At 40.0% G+C, this 15,466-nt stretch overlaps 1 protein-coding gene across 1 annotated transcript in view; it reads left to right on the top strand.

Annotated features, from left to right (window-relative positions):
- LOC138974468 (uncharacterized) overlaps positions 1-15,466 on the top strand; it is a 57,081-nt gene that overhangs the window by 28,800 nt on the left and 12,815 nt on the right. Inside the window, exons 7-9 of the mRNA XM_070347187.1 lie at positions 5,696-5,833; positions 6,313-6,447; positions 10,904-10,933. Coding sequence (XP_070203288.1) covers positions 5,696-5,833; positions 6,313-6,447; positions 10,904-10,933 — 303 coding nt within the window. The remainder of the gene's footprint in view (positions 1-5,695; positions 5,834-6,312; positions 6,448-10,903; positions 10,934-15,466) is intronic.

The following is a 15,466-nucleotide window of genomic DNA, read 5'->3' as shown; positions in this document are numbered from 1 at the left end:
CCCGGAACACGTGATTTAATAGTGAGCGAAGAATCATCCCAATTTTTCTGCACGGATTTCACGCCGGCACTTTCCACGTGAATTTCGTAATCGTTTAACAGAACCTTTCCGCAATGCGGCTGCCAGCAACAGGCGCATTGCATTGCAATTTGGGAAAGGCGCCACACAAAGAGTTCCTTTCCCACTCGTACCTCTGAAACTGTGACACTGAAACAACACTTTGACGACAATGTTGTCGTACCAGCAGTTTGCTATCATTTGTTATTTAGAAGCCGATTTTGAGTGATATATGGCTTTGTGTCACACTTTCAGCTTAGCCACTTTTTGACTTTTCTGAGTAATCAGGAGATTCTTTAGAATGATCAGTGTTAGGCCCTCCGGCCGTCCGTAGACAAAGCACTTAACGTTGAGGTAATCTCGGATGTTTCTGAAGGTAGAGCTTTGAAACTTTGCAGCTTCTAGGGTTCGATAATCTCCCAACATGACCCCGGTTTGGTAGCCCTTCGTAAAATGATGGGGTGAATCGGGGTCATTTTTGATTTGTAAAAACTTAACATTGGGTATTTCTCTCTGCTATTTTTAAAGCAATAGCCTTCAAATTTCACACACTTGTAGGTATGGGTGATCCACAGACATATCACAAACGTTGCATGAATTGCAAGGTAACAGCATGAAAACGTTTGCTGCAGATCTATCATCACTAAACATATCCACTGAGCTATCAGGGAAATAAGTCTCCACTCCATCAACATAATTATAATGTCATTGTTTGATTTGAGGTCACAGCTAAGTGCCTGGGGGTATTTCAGTCTTGCATGAGGTTAGTATATAGCTATTCTGATGGACACGTGGCGGAATTCGGGGGCTGTGATTGGATGGTCTCACACATCCTTTTTTTCTGATCATCAAAGCATAATGCTACGGTGGTCAGGCATTTTTGCCAATGTCCAAAAACATATTGGCAATAATCCCCCGCGGGTTAGGGGGAGTCCCATATTGGTTGGGACGAGAAAGAATTTACCCGATGCTCCCCAGCATGTCGTAAGACTACTAAGAGGCGACTAACGGATTCTGTTTCTCCTTTTTTGACTCACATGCGAAGCAAAAGTGAGTCTATGTACTCACCCGAGTCGTCCGTCCGTCCGTCCGTCCGTCCGGACGTCCGTCCGTCCGGACCTTCGTCCAGAAAACTTTAACGTTGGATATTTCTTGGACACTATTCAGTCTATCAGTACCAAATTTGGCAAGATGGTGTATGATGACAAGGCCCCAAAAAACATACATAGCATCTTGACCTTGCTTCAAGGTCAAGGTCGCCGGGGCCATAAATGTTGTCTAAAAAACAGCTATTTTTCACATTTTTCACATTTTCTCTGAAGTTTTTGAGATTCAATACCTCACCTATATATGATATATAAGGCAAAGTAAGCGCCATCTTTTGATACCAGTTTAGTTTACCTTGCTTCAAGGTCAAGGTCACAGGAGCTCTTCAAAGTTGGATTGTATACATATTTTGAAGTGACCTTGACCCTGAACTATGGAAGATAACTGTTTCAAACTTAAAAATTATGTGGGGCACATGTTATGCTTTCATCATGAGACACATTTGGTCACATATGATCAGGGTCAAGGTCACTTTGACCCTTATGAAATGTGACCAAAATAAGGTAGTGAACCACTAAAAGTGACCATATCTCATGGTAGAAAGAGCCAATAAGCACCATTGTACTTCCTATGTCTTGAATTAACAGCTTTGTGTTGCATGACCTTGACCTTGGGTCAAGGTCACATGTATTTTGGTAGAAAAAATGTGTAAAGCAGTTCTTAGTGTATGATGTCATTGCTAGGTTAAGTTATTTGACCTTGACCCTGAAGGTCAAGGTCATGTCAAGGTCAAGCATGTGAGTCGTATGGGCTTTGCCCTTCTTGTTTACCCTTGTTAAGTGTTTCTTGTATAGAATAATTATAGTCAATTTTTGTAAAGATTTTAGTCAAGCAGTATATAATTGTAAGAAATGTTAAGTCCTTTGTACTGGAAACTTGCATTCTCCCAGTAAGGTAATATATTGTACTACGTTGCAAGCCCCTGGAGAAAATTTTTGATGAGTGCTTTTGTGAACAAGAAACAATTGACAAGTGGCTCTATCCCATCTCCCCCCTTCCCCCGTCGCGATATAACCTTCGTGGTTGAAAACGACGTTAACCACCAAATAAAGAAAGAAAGATATTGGCAATAACAAAGACGCATGGTTCCGGTTTCTTCCACGTGTATAAAGTACACGCATACCTCGCCAGGTTTGTTTATGTGACAAGTCGACAGACGATGCCATTTGCTTTGTGTGTGTTTTTGTTGTTGCTTAATGTACATGACATACATTACGTGTAAAATCCAGTTTTTTAACAGGCAACACACCTTGCACATTTCCAGAAGCTGCAATCTGAAGCGACCTATCTCTGGTTCTAGCAGACGATCTCTCCAATGTTTAACACAAAATCAGCAAACTCTCCTGTCACATAGAACGTCCAATGTTGAAATTAAGTTACCGGTCTGAAACTTTTAGTCGTTTCTTCTGAGACAATCCTTGTTCTCTTATTAATATATTATCTACAGATTTACCGCAGTCTTCACCACGCAAATTCCCCAAAAGGGTCAGATTTCAAACATACAATCTACGTAGGCAAGCATGATACGTCATGACGTAATATGATTCCTAGCATATTGACGTAATGCTAAACATCCGGTTATCTCGAGTTTTCTCCGTATTACATGTCCGTTTTTTTTTCAATGTTCGGTTATTTCGATGGGATGGGATTGTATCTTCACTAGGTTTCAAGCAGCTTATAACTTTACCTACTAGAGTCACAGAAACTTCATCTACTTTGCTTGATCACATCTACTCAAACAACCACTCCTCAGTACTAAATGCTTCACTCGCAGATCTTAGCATTAGTGATCAATATTCTGTACTAAAACCACTAAAATGCCAAAATCAAATCATAAAGGTCACACAGTCATATCTTTTCGATCCTTTAAAAATTGTGATCGTGATTCCTTCCTGTCCGACCTAAACGTAGCTCGATTTGACCCAGTTTTCAACCACACGGACCCTGATCAAGCATTAGAATGTTGGTATGACACCCTATTACCTATAATAAACAAGCACGCACCTATAAAGAAAAAGAGAGTAAAACATCCTAAACTTCCACCCTGGATGTCCAATAAAATAACTGAAGCCATGGATCAGCGTGACCAGTTAAAAAAAGCTAAACATTTCCAAGATTATAAAACAGCTAGAAATAGGTTAAAAAAACATGGTTCGTGACTCAAAGAAAGCTTACTTTAATAAACTCGTTGAGAATAACCGGGATATCTCGCAGATCTGGCGTGCACTAAATTCACTCATCAGAGGTTCCACCTCTAACTCTACCCAGATCCCCCGTCACTTAACGCCAGACATCTTTAACTCTCACTTTTCGTCTGTAGCTACCTCTCTTATCAACCCTGACAATGCCTCTCCCAACAACTCTGACAATCTATCCCTCTACTGCAAACAAAAGACGGCGAATAAAGCACCCTTTCAAATCCCACCCATTGCAGTGCACGAATTAGGACGACTGATTTCACAACTTCAGAACAAAACATCCTCAGGACCTGATGAAATCAGTAATCACTTATTAAAACTCTCCCTTCCTTACACAGTTGACTCTCTCACATATATCTTCAATCTCTGCATACAGCGCAACACCTTTCCGCAAGCACTAAAGAAAGCTAAAGTTATTCCTCTCCCCAAATCCAAAAACACTTCTGATGTTAGCAACTACCGCCCTATTTCCTTACTCTCAGTACTATCAAAGCTTCTTGAAAGACATATTCACATAAATCTCACAAAATACATGGACCGTTTAGCCCTTTTCCACCCCTTGCAGTCTGGTTTTCGCAGTAACCACTCATGTTCTACTGCGCTCTCGCTTTTGACAGACAAATGTATGTCAGCCATAAATTCCTCCCAGCTCTCTGGGGTCGTATACTTAGATTTTTCTAAGGCCTTTTACCTCGTTCATCATAAAATTCTCCTCAACAAATTATCACTATATCTCAATGGATCTGACTCTCTGTCTTTCTTTCAGTCTTTCCTTGAAAACCGATCGCAACAAGTCTATGTACATGGTGCGTACTCAAGAGAGGAGTCCGTGTTATGTGGAGTACCCCAGGGCTCTGTCTTAGGTCCTATTCTTTTCTGTATTTACGTTAATGACCTTCCACTTCACTTCTCTGACAAATCAGTAGAATGCCACATGCTCGCTGATGACACAACACTACGGACACAAAATAGACGCCTTGAAAATATTCAACAATCTCTTCAGCATACCCTCAGAGACATCTCACAATGGTGCTCTGTAAACAACATGGTCCTAAACCCACTGAAATCTAAATCAATGGTAATTACAACGCGCCAGAAGCATCAGTTGTCCCCCCTCTCACTAGATCTCACCATCAACGGAAATTCAATAGAAAAGGTTAGTGAACACAAACTGCTTGGCGTGATTATCGATGATAAGCTTAGGTGGCTTTCCCACATTGAACATCTGTGTAAACGCGTTTCAAGAAATTTATTCCTACTTTCAAAACTTCAGTCAGTCATAACTTTAGACGCCCGAAAAATGTTCTACAACGCCCACATCAAACCTCACATTGATTATGCCTCTGTCATCTGGGATGGCTGTAGTGATGCATTATTCAAAACTATAAATTCTCGTCATCGAAGGTCAGCTAAACTCATTCTGCCTGACCCATCACTAACTACTGACGCAAAACTGACAGCCCTCAATATACCTCAACTTAAACAACAGCTTTTATTTAATAAATCAGTTTTCATGCACAAGATCCTACATGACCAAGCACCCGAATATCTAACTCACTTGTTTCAATCAAGACCTTCTCGGTATTCCACTTTCAAGCATAATCTGGCCTGCCCGAAGCCACGGATTGACATATTTAAAACTAGTCTTTCATACTCGGGAGCTTATGTCTGGAACTCCCTACCTACCTGCTTAAAATCGATCAGTAACCTTAAAACATTCAAAACACATCTGCAAAAATACATTCAAACATCACTTTAATGTTATGTGCCAGGTTGCTCAAACGTATGTGTGCCTTTTATCCTTCTGAAAATGTGCATGTGCATATATTAGATCACGAACGTTTTTTTTATTTTTTTTTTATTTATTTTTTTTTTACTCTGCTACCTGATCTTTTAGTTGGTTAGTGTGTCGTGTTATATTAGCTTGCCTTTTAAGTTAGTTGATCTTCTGTGTGCGTGTGCGGATATGTGTGTGTGTGTTCTGATAATGTATGGTTGTATTGCCCGTATTGTGATAACTGTATATCACATGTCTGTAAAGAATGATCTTATTCTTATATTACTATTATTGCGTGTGTCTGCGTTTCATCATAAAAAGTTTGTTCCTATGTAGTCCCTTTTCGATTATAACCATTTTGCTTAGATCAGGACTAGCGGCTGTAAGAAAGGTCCTACGGACCTAATGCTATCTTTCCTGTAATAAAGTTCAATGTTTCAATGTTTCAATGTCTCTCTCTCTCTCTCTCTCTCTCTCTCTCTCTCTCTCTCTCTCTCTCTCTCTCTCTCTCTCTCTCCCCCTCCCTCTCTCTCCCCCTCCCTCTCTCTCTGTTCAGAGACAAGCATCGGACTTCCTTGCAACCACAACCATGCGGAACCGACCCACAAGAGGACCTGTTTATCAGGCGCTGAGTGTGTCTTGGACACGTGTCGATGCAACTCTAAGTTTTCGGACCATGTCGGAGATCAATGTGGTCAGTATCATGGTGTCGATAGACGATCCTATAAGACATAAGACATAACATTGTATTACAACCAGGTGCAGTACACAGGAATGTTGCTGGGCGTGAGTACAGTAGGGGGCAAAAGAAACGCACCACATTCGCGCCCCACTGTTGTAAGTGATTGTTTTACCTTTTTTCAAAGTGTTGTGAACTATGAACCTGATAAGGTACAGAAAAAAAGTCAAACAGATTCGATGAGGATATTTTATTGGTTGTACGATTAATTGTGTAATTAAGGGTAGGGGTCAAGTGAGTTGTGATTGCAAGCAAATGTGTCGCATTGACGCGCAACAACAATTATTATGTCAGAAGACGTGGAACTGTTTGTTTATCATTTCAAGAACGTGTCCATAAGCAATCTGCTTGTTAACGTTCTTAATGTTGTTATTGTTTGAAACGTGTGTATGAGAAATTGAATAAAACACGCTTAAACCAACTGTTTGTTTCAGTCCCCAAGCCAGGGCGTGTAGGCGGCAAGTGTCGCACGACGGGTGATCCATGCACTGTGGCGAACAGCGCCTGCCGCAGAAAGTTCTGTTATTGTAGATTACCGCGCACTATCAACCCCTTTGACTACACATGCAGTGAGCGTGCACTGACACCAGCACACACCCTACACAATATCCTTGACACGTGCAACATCACTACTCACACATTGCACATATTTCTGCTTTGCTATTGTTGTTGACTCCCTTAATTAGTCTTAGGAAAGAGCCGTGTTAGGCCGTCCGTCCGGCCGGCGGTTCACAACAAACTTAACGTTGAGGTTATATCGGATATTTTTGAAGATAGAGCGTTGAACCTCTGCGAACTTCTGGGGTTTGATGATCTCCCGACATAATCTCAGTTTGGTTGACCTCGTCAGATGTTGGGGTCACAGGTATGCCATGATTGGTTCATTAAAACCTAACATTGAGGATTTTTTTTTTTTTTTTTTATTTTTTTGCCAAGCACATCATTGTGGGGCTTTTAATCAATAACATGCATCCGTCTACAATTTATCATCATTCATCCATCAACATTTATAATAGATATGTTTGGCAAGTATACACACCACACATCATTAGGACATAACAGACAGACGGACATATAACATACCGTTCTCCTACAAGTAAGGCCGGAGCTTAACATAGCATGCAGATTACAATACTTGACATTATGGACGTATTACCTGCTTAATAATAATACAGTCAGTTAATAATACCGTCAAACAAAGACAAAAAAAGAAAAGAAACAAACAAAAATCAAAGCCAAAACACATATATATCATCACATCTCTGCACAACCTAGCGTACTACCTAACCAACTCTTCATATGGGGACCATACTTCTACAAATTTGGTAATGTTACCAGATTTAAAACTGGAATATTTTTCTATTTCAAATCTGTATTTCAAATTTCTTAGAAATATTTCTAACAGTGGCCTTGTCTCTTGTAACTTACTCTTATAAATATAAAACTTTGCAAACAAAATGATAAAATCCAAAACCACATCTACCTTAACATTGTTCATACACCCAAACAAAATAAATTCTTCTGTAAAAAGAACATTTGCGCGGTAAATACCACTTCTGTTTAACAATTCTTCCAAGTCAGTCCAAAATTTCCGACTAAGCGGGCAGTACCAAATTATATGGGAAATTGTTTCATTTTCAATTTTACAAAAGGAACAAAGGGGACTGTCAAGAATCTTTTGAACAAATAGCCGGCTAGCAACACCAAGAATGCGGTGAAGCAATCTGGTCTGGAACCATCTTAACTGTGTGTCTTTAGTTGTTTTAAAACACTTATCAAAAATCTGTTTCCAGTTCAGGTTGTAACAAGAAGAGCAAACGCTCGATCGAGTCACTTTCGCAGTTCTGAATATTATATGAGGCATCAGATGGACAGGAAGAAATTGCTATTCACAACACAATACAGATGTAAATAATTTGATGTAAAGAATAATCCTATAAAGTTTGAATCAAATCCGATGAATAGTTTCAGAGATATGATATTTCAATTTTTTTCCTTCAAGACATACCTGTGACCTTGAAAAAGGTCAAAGGTCACCAAAGCAGACGTCAAAGTGTAGAGGTCACTGGGAGTCACGTTCACATAAAATTTGAGCCCGGTCACTTTTATAGTTTCCGAGAAAAGCCCAACGTTAAGTTGTGTGTTGCCGAACAGAAAAGGCTAGTTATCTCCCTTGTTTTTCTGATAACGTTCGTAAAAGGCTACAGATGTAAATACTTTGATGTAAAGAATAATCCTACAAAGTTTCAATCACATCCGATGAACTTTGTCAAAGATATAAAATGTCTAATTTTTCCTTTGACGCTGACCTGTGACCTTGAAAAAGGTCAAAGGTCAACGAAACCATCGTTAAAGTGTAGAGGTCATTGGAGGTCACGACTAAACAAAATATGAGCCGGATCGCTTTGATAGTTTCCGAGAAAAGTCCAACGTTAAGGTGGTGTCTACGGACGGCCGGCCGGACGGCCGGCCGGACAGACTAACACTGACCGATTACATAGAGTCACTTTTTCTCAAGTGACTCAAAAATACATATTCCATCTGTTCATGCCTGCAGGGTTATCATCAAATTTTGATTTCAAAAAGACTTCTTTAATTGCCTGTTTGCCTCTACAAATAATCTGCCAGGGTTTATAATCCCTAATCTGAAAACCATTCAACGAATCAATTTTTACTTTTTTCTGATATTTTCGTAGGGACTTAATCACTCCCTCATAGAATAAAAAATTAGTTTGAACAAAAGGAAAATTTAACCTAAATTCTTCAAAGGAAAATACATTTCTATTTAAATGTAGCAACTGATGGATAAACACTACATCATTTTCAATCCATTGAGGATTTTTGTGTGGCTGTTTTTAAAGCTAGAGCCAACAAATTTCACACAATTGTAGGTTTCGATGATCTTCAGACATGACACACCTTTAACTCAGATGTCAAGGTCACAACATGACGGTCTTGGTCGATAAAGATGAAAAAGAAGACGATATGCTCCTCCTAGGACCAACACTAAATCTAGTCTGACCACAAGCCCCCAGAAATCTGATATTGTTCACCTCCTGCAGATATAACCAACTCATTCTGATTCTTCATGGGCAGTTGTCTGGTATGTACTATTGAACGGTCTTTTTCACAGTTTTAACTCGTTCAAATAGGAGGGGTACACTGGCTGTTGTTTTATTTGTGTAAAAACTGATTCCACGTGTTTTTGTGTGTGTGAGACGATGGATGGGAGGGGGGAGTGGCAGCTAGGCCCCCATTAAAAAATATATATCTATCTGATAGATGCACTATGTTGTTGTTATTCCGTATACACTTTCAAATGTGCAATCTATACCGCCAAACATGTGAATGTATTGGTTATTCCGTATACACTTTCAAATGTGTAAGCTATACCGCCAAACATGTGAATGCATTGGTTATTCCGTATACACTTTCAAATGTGTAAGCTATACCGCCAAACATGTGAATGTATTGGTTATTCCGTATAAACTTTCAAATGTGTAAGCTATACCGCCAAACATGTGAATGCATTGTTTATTCCGTATACACTTTCAAATGTGTAAGCTATACCGCCAAACATGTGAATGTATTAGTTATTCCGTATACACTTTTAAATGTGTAAGCTATACCGCCAAACTTGTGAATGTAGTGGTTATTCCGTATACACTTTCAAATGTGTAAGCTATACCGCCAAACATGTGAATGCATTGTTTATTCCGTATACACTTTCAAATGTGCAATCTATACCGCCAAACATGTGAATGTATTGGTTATTCCGTATACACTTTCAAATGTGTGAGCTATACCGCCAAACATGTGAATGTATTGGTTATTCCGTATACACTTTCAAATGTGTAAGCTATACCGCCAAACATGTGAATGTATTGGTTATTCCGTATAAACTTTCAAATGTGTAAGCTATACCGCCAAACATGTGAATGTATTGGTTATTCCGTATACACTTTCAAATGTGTTAGCTATACCGCCAAACATGTGAAATTATTACCAATTCAGTGCCCCATATGGCTTTTTGACCAATCAGGACGGATTCTAGGTGACCCTCTAAATGTTATAACGTTCAGGCAGGGACCTTTTTTGTTTATCAAGCTAAAAATGAACAAGACAAAGTAAAAATTTAAATCAGCAATATCAGTGTGATTTATTCTAAAGAATGACACTTCAAATGCTGTCAGATAATACTCTCTTTATCTAAAAAAAAAAAAAATACCGAAAAGCGAGTTTTGTCGGTGGGTGCTTTACGAAACAGCGAGACACCGCCCATCCTCTGAGTGTGCAATGCCGACTCGCTCACTTGAAATCTAAATGATCAAAGTTCGGAAAAATCAAGTGAAATTGGGTCACTCGCTTTACGTCAAATGTATCTTTACGTCATTTTCTATCCGCCTGGAGTCGGTTCTAAATCTGTCGCTCTCTGTTCAACAAGAAAAAGCGAAGCAACCGAAACGCATGTTCAACATGGTTTGTTGTGTGTCAAACGCATTAGTCCTGTGAATATTCATCACGTAAGGTGTGTTACTCTGATTGGCTCACCCAGGTCACGATAATTCTTTGACTGACAGGCATAATCAGGTAGAAGCGCTCCAGTTCCCATTGCGGCTGTTCTGTCTAATTCGCGGGGTTGCTTCGAAATTTCTTTTGGTCGAATTAAACGGTAATAAAACCGTTATTTCTAATATGCTGACTGTTTGCAAATGATAAGAGACATGTCTCACAAACGATATCAACATTTGCCTAAAAGGCTCATGCTTGATATATTGTTTCTCGACATGTCTGTTTGACAGTCAGCATATTAGAAATAACTCATAGTATTGGTTATTCCGTATACACTTTCAAATGTGTAAGCTACACCGCCAAGCATGTGAATGTATTGGTTATTCCGTATACACTTTCAAATGTGTAAGCTATACCGCCAAACATGTGAATGTATTGGTTATTCCGTATACACTTTCAAATGTGTAAGCTATACCGCCAAACATGTGAATGTATTGGTTTATTTCTTTGCAGAAGAAGAAGAAACACCATATGACAAAGGGTGTAAGTATGACTATTGTGTTATCAATATAATTATACGACGTTCATGTTATCTTATAAGACAAAATGCATTGTGGTGTTGGAGAGATTGTTGGCATAAATGCACCTCTAAGAAAAAGCAGCAAAGGAGCTACACCAGTGCACGCTTGTAATCTAAAAAGTCAAGGTCATCTGCAAATTAGTTCACACATCGCTATAAACTGGCCTCGTTTTTGGCTCACGTAAGTGTAGCCTATGCGATGCTAACTTTTGTCTGTCTGTGCGTATGCATGTGTGTGTGTACGTGTGTGATAGAAACTTTAACATTTGACTGAACACCGAAATACTAATGTCACCTGGTTATTATCCAAGCAACAGCTTCCAAATATTGAAGCAATGATCAACATTTCGTCGGCACGTATGTAGTTAAAGGTTGTATCCAAAGAAAACGGGTGGTGGAGGTTTTTTTTTTTTTTTTTGGGGGGGGGGAGTAAAAACAGCTGACTGGTTTGTGTCGTGTGTGGTATGCAGACAAGGTCAGGGGTCAAGGTTAGGTCAGATCGCGTGAACACAGAACTCAGAACTCAGACAGTTTATTGTTTAGGCCAACTGACCAGTTACAACCGGTACATATATCAAACATGACAGCCTCTCTCTCTCTCTCTCTCTCTCTCTCTCTCTCTCTCTCTCTCTCTTTCTCTCTCTCTCTCTCTCTCTCTCTCTCTCTCTCTCTCTCTCTCTCTCTCTCTCTCTCTCTCTCTCTCACACACACACACGCTCTGACTTTCACTCCTCTCACAAACGCACACTCACACACACACACACACACACATACAGACACACACACACACACACTCAAACAAACAAACACACATACACACACACACAAACAGACACACACACACACACACACACACACACACACGCACAATACATACATGTATGGGTATGAACAGGGGATGGCTGGTGCCTCATCAAATACATCCTCAACTACAACATACATCAAAGTACATAGTTGTTTAAAAACCAGCAGCTACGCAATGCACTCAACCACATCAACATAACAGAGAGACACGGAGCAAAGTAAATCATTCTGTTACACCTTAGGAAGTAAATCACGGCGTTTGTAAACATAATAAATAAATCTGCCTAAATCATGGAGACCCTTCTTGTTTTGCATTATCAACTGAAAGGAAACCAAACAAGGATACGATGTGTATTTAAAGGGTAAGTATTGACAGCGAAGATCGTTCAATGCATCACAGTGAAATAAAATGTGCATTTCATCCTCGGGTGCTTTTTTTGCAGAATGGGCAAAACAAGTCCTGTAGGGTATGTGGGGAGTATCTCAATTTATGTGAGCGTAATTCGGACACACCAGCTCTGAACCTAATGAGCACATGGATTGGATTGGATTGGATTGGATAAGATTTACAGTCCAGTGAGGTTACCCTCATGGAAATTCGGGCTGCTTTCTCCCCGGGGAAAGCGAGCTGCCATACATACGGCGCTACCCATATTTTTTTTTTTCCTGCATGCGTGTATTCATGTTTCCTGAGACTTAATGCCGTGTGAGATGGAATTTTTTTTACTTTATTCCAAGTCCCACGGGTATTTGATGGACATTTTTATCTATGCCTATACAATTTTGCCAGGAAAGACCCTTTTGTCAATCTTGGGATCTTTAACGTGCACACCCCAATGTAGTGTACATGAAGGGACCTCGGTTTTTCGTCGCATCCGAAAGACTAGCACTTGAACCCACCACCTAGGTTAGGAAAGGGGGAAGAAAATTGCGGCCTGACCCAGGTCTGAACACGCAATATGCTTATATGCTTATTTTTGACAAAAGTAAAATACGTTTCCATGCAAACAGATAACTTAAATACGCTGTAAACCTCAGATCGCGTGAAGGATTGTGGTATATATACAGTTATCACCGAGCTGCAGTTCGCCGATTCGGAGAAGACGATTTCACATTGTTCGGTTTCGTAGCTCCAGAAAAATAGATAAATAAGATACCAAAGGAGATTTCCTGCAGGTTAATCTGCACAGCGTGTTTCCAGTGTCTGCGCGAGGAAACGCTGTCGAAAGCCCAGTGTCGATCTGGCCATCTGGCAGTCGTGTCTCCGTAAGTAAACTACAGACAGACAGATCTAGATCCAGTGTCACCTATGCTTACTGTGTGTGTGTATGTGTGACGGAGTGATTGAGTTTGTGTTACTCGATTTCTTACGGGAGCCTTGAAGGCTTCGCCTCTTGTTGGACAGGTGTCGATGTTCAGTGTATTGATGTATCATCCATCGCGTTGATAAGGCGTGAGAGTTTCTCAAATGCATCGTCCAAGGTACATAACTGTCTTCAATCGCGCCATGGGGTTTGAAGCAAGGTTGTTTATTGAGCCCTCTGATTTTTCCTTGCTGATTTAAGAGGTGGCTGACTGTGTGCGGGAGAAAGGAAAGCAGGGTACACAGTTGTTGTCTGGAGCCGAAGACATTGTTTAGATGTTGTCTGCCGATGATATTGTGTTGATGTTGTCTGCCGATGATATTGTGTTGATGTTGTCTGCCGATGATATTGTGTTGATGTTGTCTGCCGATGATATTGTGTTGATGTTGTTTGCCGATGATATTGTGTTGATGTTGTTTGCCGATGATATTGTGTTGATGTTGTTTGCCGATGATATTGTGTTGATCTCATCGACACCAGGCAGTGGGACTAAAAAACCAGCTGAACATTTTAGAACATGCCTCTGTAAAGTTAGGACTGGATGTGAATTTCGATAAAACGAAAGTACTACTTTATTTTTAAGGTGGTCATTTAGCTGCTGGAGAGAAGTAGTTGTATGATAAGAAACATTGGAATTGTGAACAGTTATAAGTATTAAGGTTTTATATTCACAACAAGGCTGTCTTTTGATTCAGCATGTGTAGGATATGCCCGTAAAGCAAAAGCAAAATGTGTAGAATTGATGAAGATCATGTGGACACAAGGAAACAGGGATACTGTTCTGTTTTTTCAATTGTTTGACGCACATGGAAAACCGATGGTCCTGTACGCCTCACAGATCTGGGGTGTGAAAAGATTAGAGAGTATTGAGTCGGCCCATGTTTTTGCATGTAAGCGGCTTTTATATGTCAGCGGAAAAACACCCAACAACCTGCTGAACGGCGACGAAGGACGATATCCACTACGTGTTGATAGCACAATTTCTGTTTTTAAATATTGGTTTAAAATGTGTAAAATGCCAGAGTGGAGATTTCCTAGACAAGTTCTCACAATTATGCAGTCAAACCTGAATGTGTATAGAAATTGACTGTATTATATAAAAGAATGCGTTGAACATCATTGTTTTGAAAATGCTCCCATGGGGGCGGGGATATAGCTCAGTTGGTAGCGCGCTGGATTTGTATTCAGTTGGCCGCTGTCAGCGTGAGTTCGATCCCAGGTTCGGCGGAAATTTATTTCACAGAGTCAACTTTGTGTGCAGACTCTCTTCGGTGTCCGAACCTCCCCCCGTGTACACTACATTGGGTATGCACGTTAAAGATCCCACGATTGACAAAAGGGTCTTTCCTGGCGAAATTGCTTAGGCACAGTTAATAATTGTCTACCTATACCCGTGTGACTTGGAATAATAGGCCGTGAAAAGTAAATATGCGCCGAAATGGCTGCAATCTACTGGCCGTATAAAATTTCATCTCACACGGCATCACTGCAGAGCGCCTAGAACTGTACCCACGGAATATGCGCGATATAAGACGCATTGATTGATTGATTGATTGATTGACTTCACGCGGCGGGAGTGTTTCCACTAAGCTACCCTACCCCTTTACTTCTCTTCTTTTGTCTTATTTCTGCCTTACCAGTCCTTTCACCTATATTTCCTTCCAAGAAAACTCTCCCTACTATTCCCTGCAGTTTTCCGATTCCTTTCTTGTTGTCTTATTTCTACCTGACTGGATCCATAACCTTTATTTCACATACCAAAAGTCTTCTTTTCCACATCCTTATTTCTCTGCCCCCGCATGTCGTAAGAGGCGACTAACGGATTCTGTTTCTCCTTTTACCCTCGTTAAGTGTTTCTTGTATAGAATATAGTCAATGTTTGCAAAGATGTTAGTCAAGCAGTATGTAAGAAATGTTAAGTCATTTGTACTGGAAACTTGCATTCTCCCAGTAAGGTCATATATTGTACTAAGTTGCAAGCCCCTGGAGCAATTTTTTTGATTAGTGCTTTTGTGAACAAGAAACAATTAACAAGTGGCTCTATCCCATCTCCCCCCTTTCCCCGTCGCGATATAACCTTGAATGGTTGAAAATGACGTTAAACACCAAATAAAGGAAAGTTTTGAAAATGTGTGGGAAAGCGGATTGGAAAATGAATCCATGTATAACATTTTGACAGTAGGACATGGTATTGAAAAAAGTATAACATTTTGACAGTAGGACATGGTATTAAAAGATGTATAACATTGTGACAGTAGGACATGATATTGAAAGAAGTATAACATTGTGACAGTAGGACATGATATTGAAAGAAGTATAACATTGTGA

This window comes from Littorina saxatilis, linkage group LG8 (assembly GCF_037325665.1).
Source record: "Littorina saxatilis isolate snail1 linkage group LG8, US_GU_Lsax_2.0, whole genome shotgun sequence".
NCBI lineage: Eukaryota > Metazoa > Mollusca > Gastropoda > Littorinimorpha > Littorinidae > Littorina > Littorina saxatilis.
Note: the sequence above shows the minus strand (reverse complement) of the source record. Positions and strands in the feature narration are given on the sequence as shown.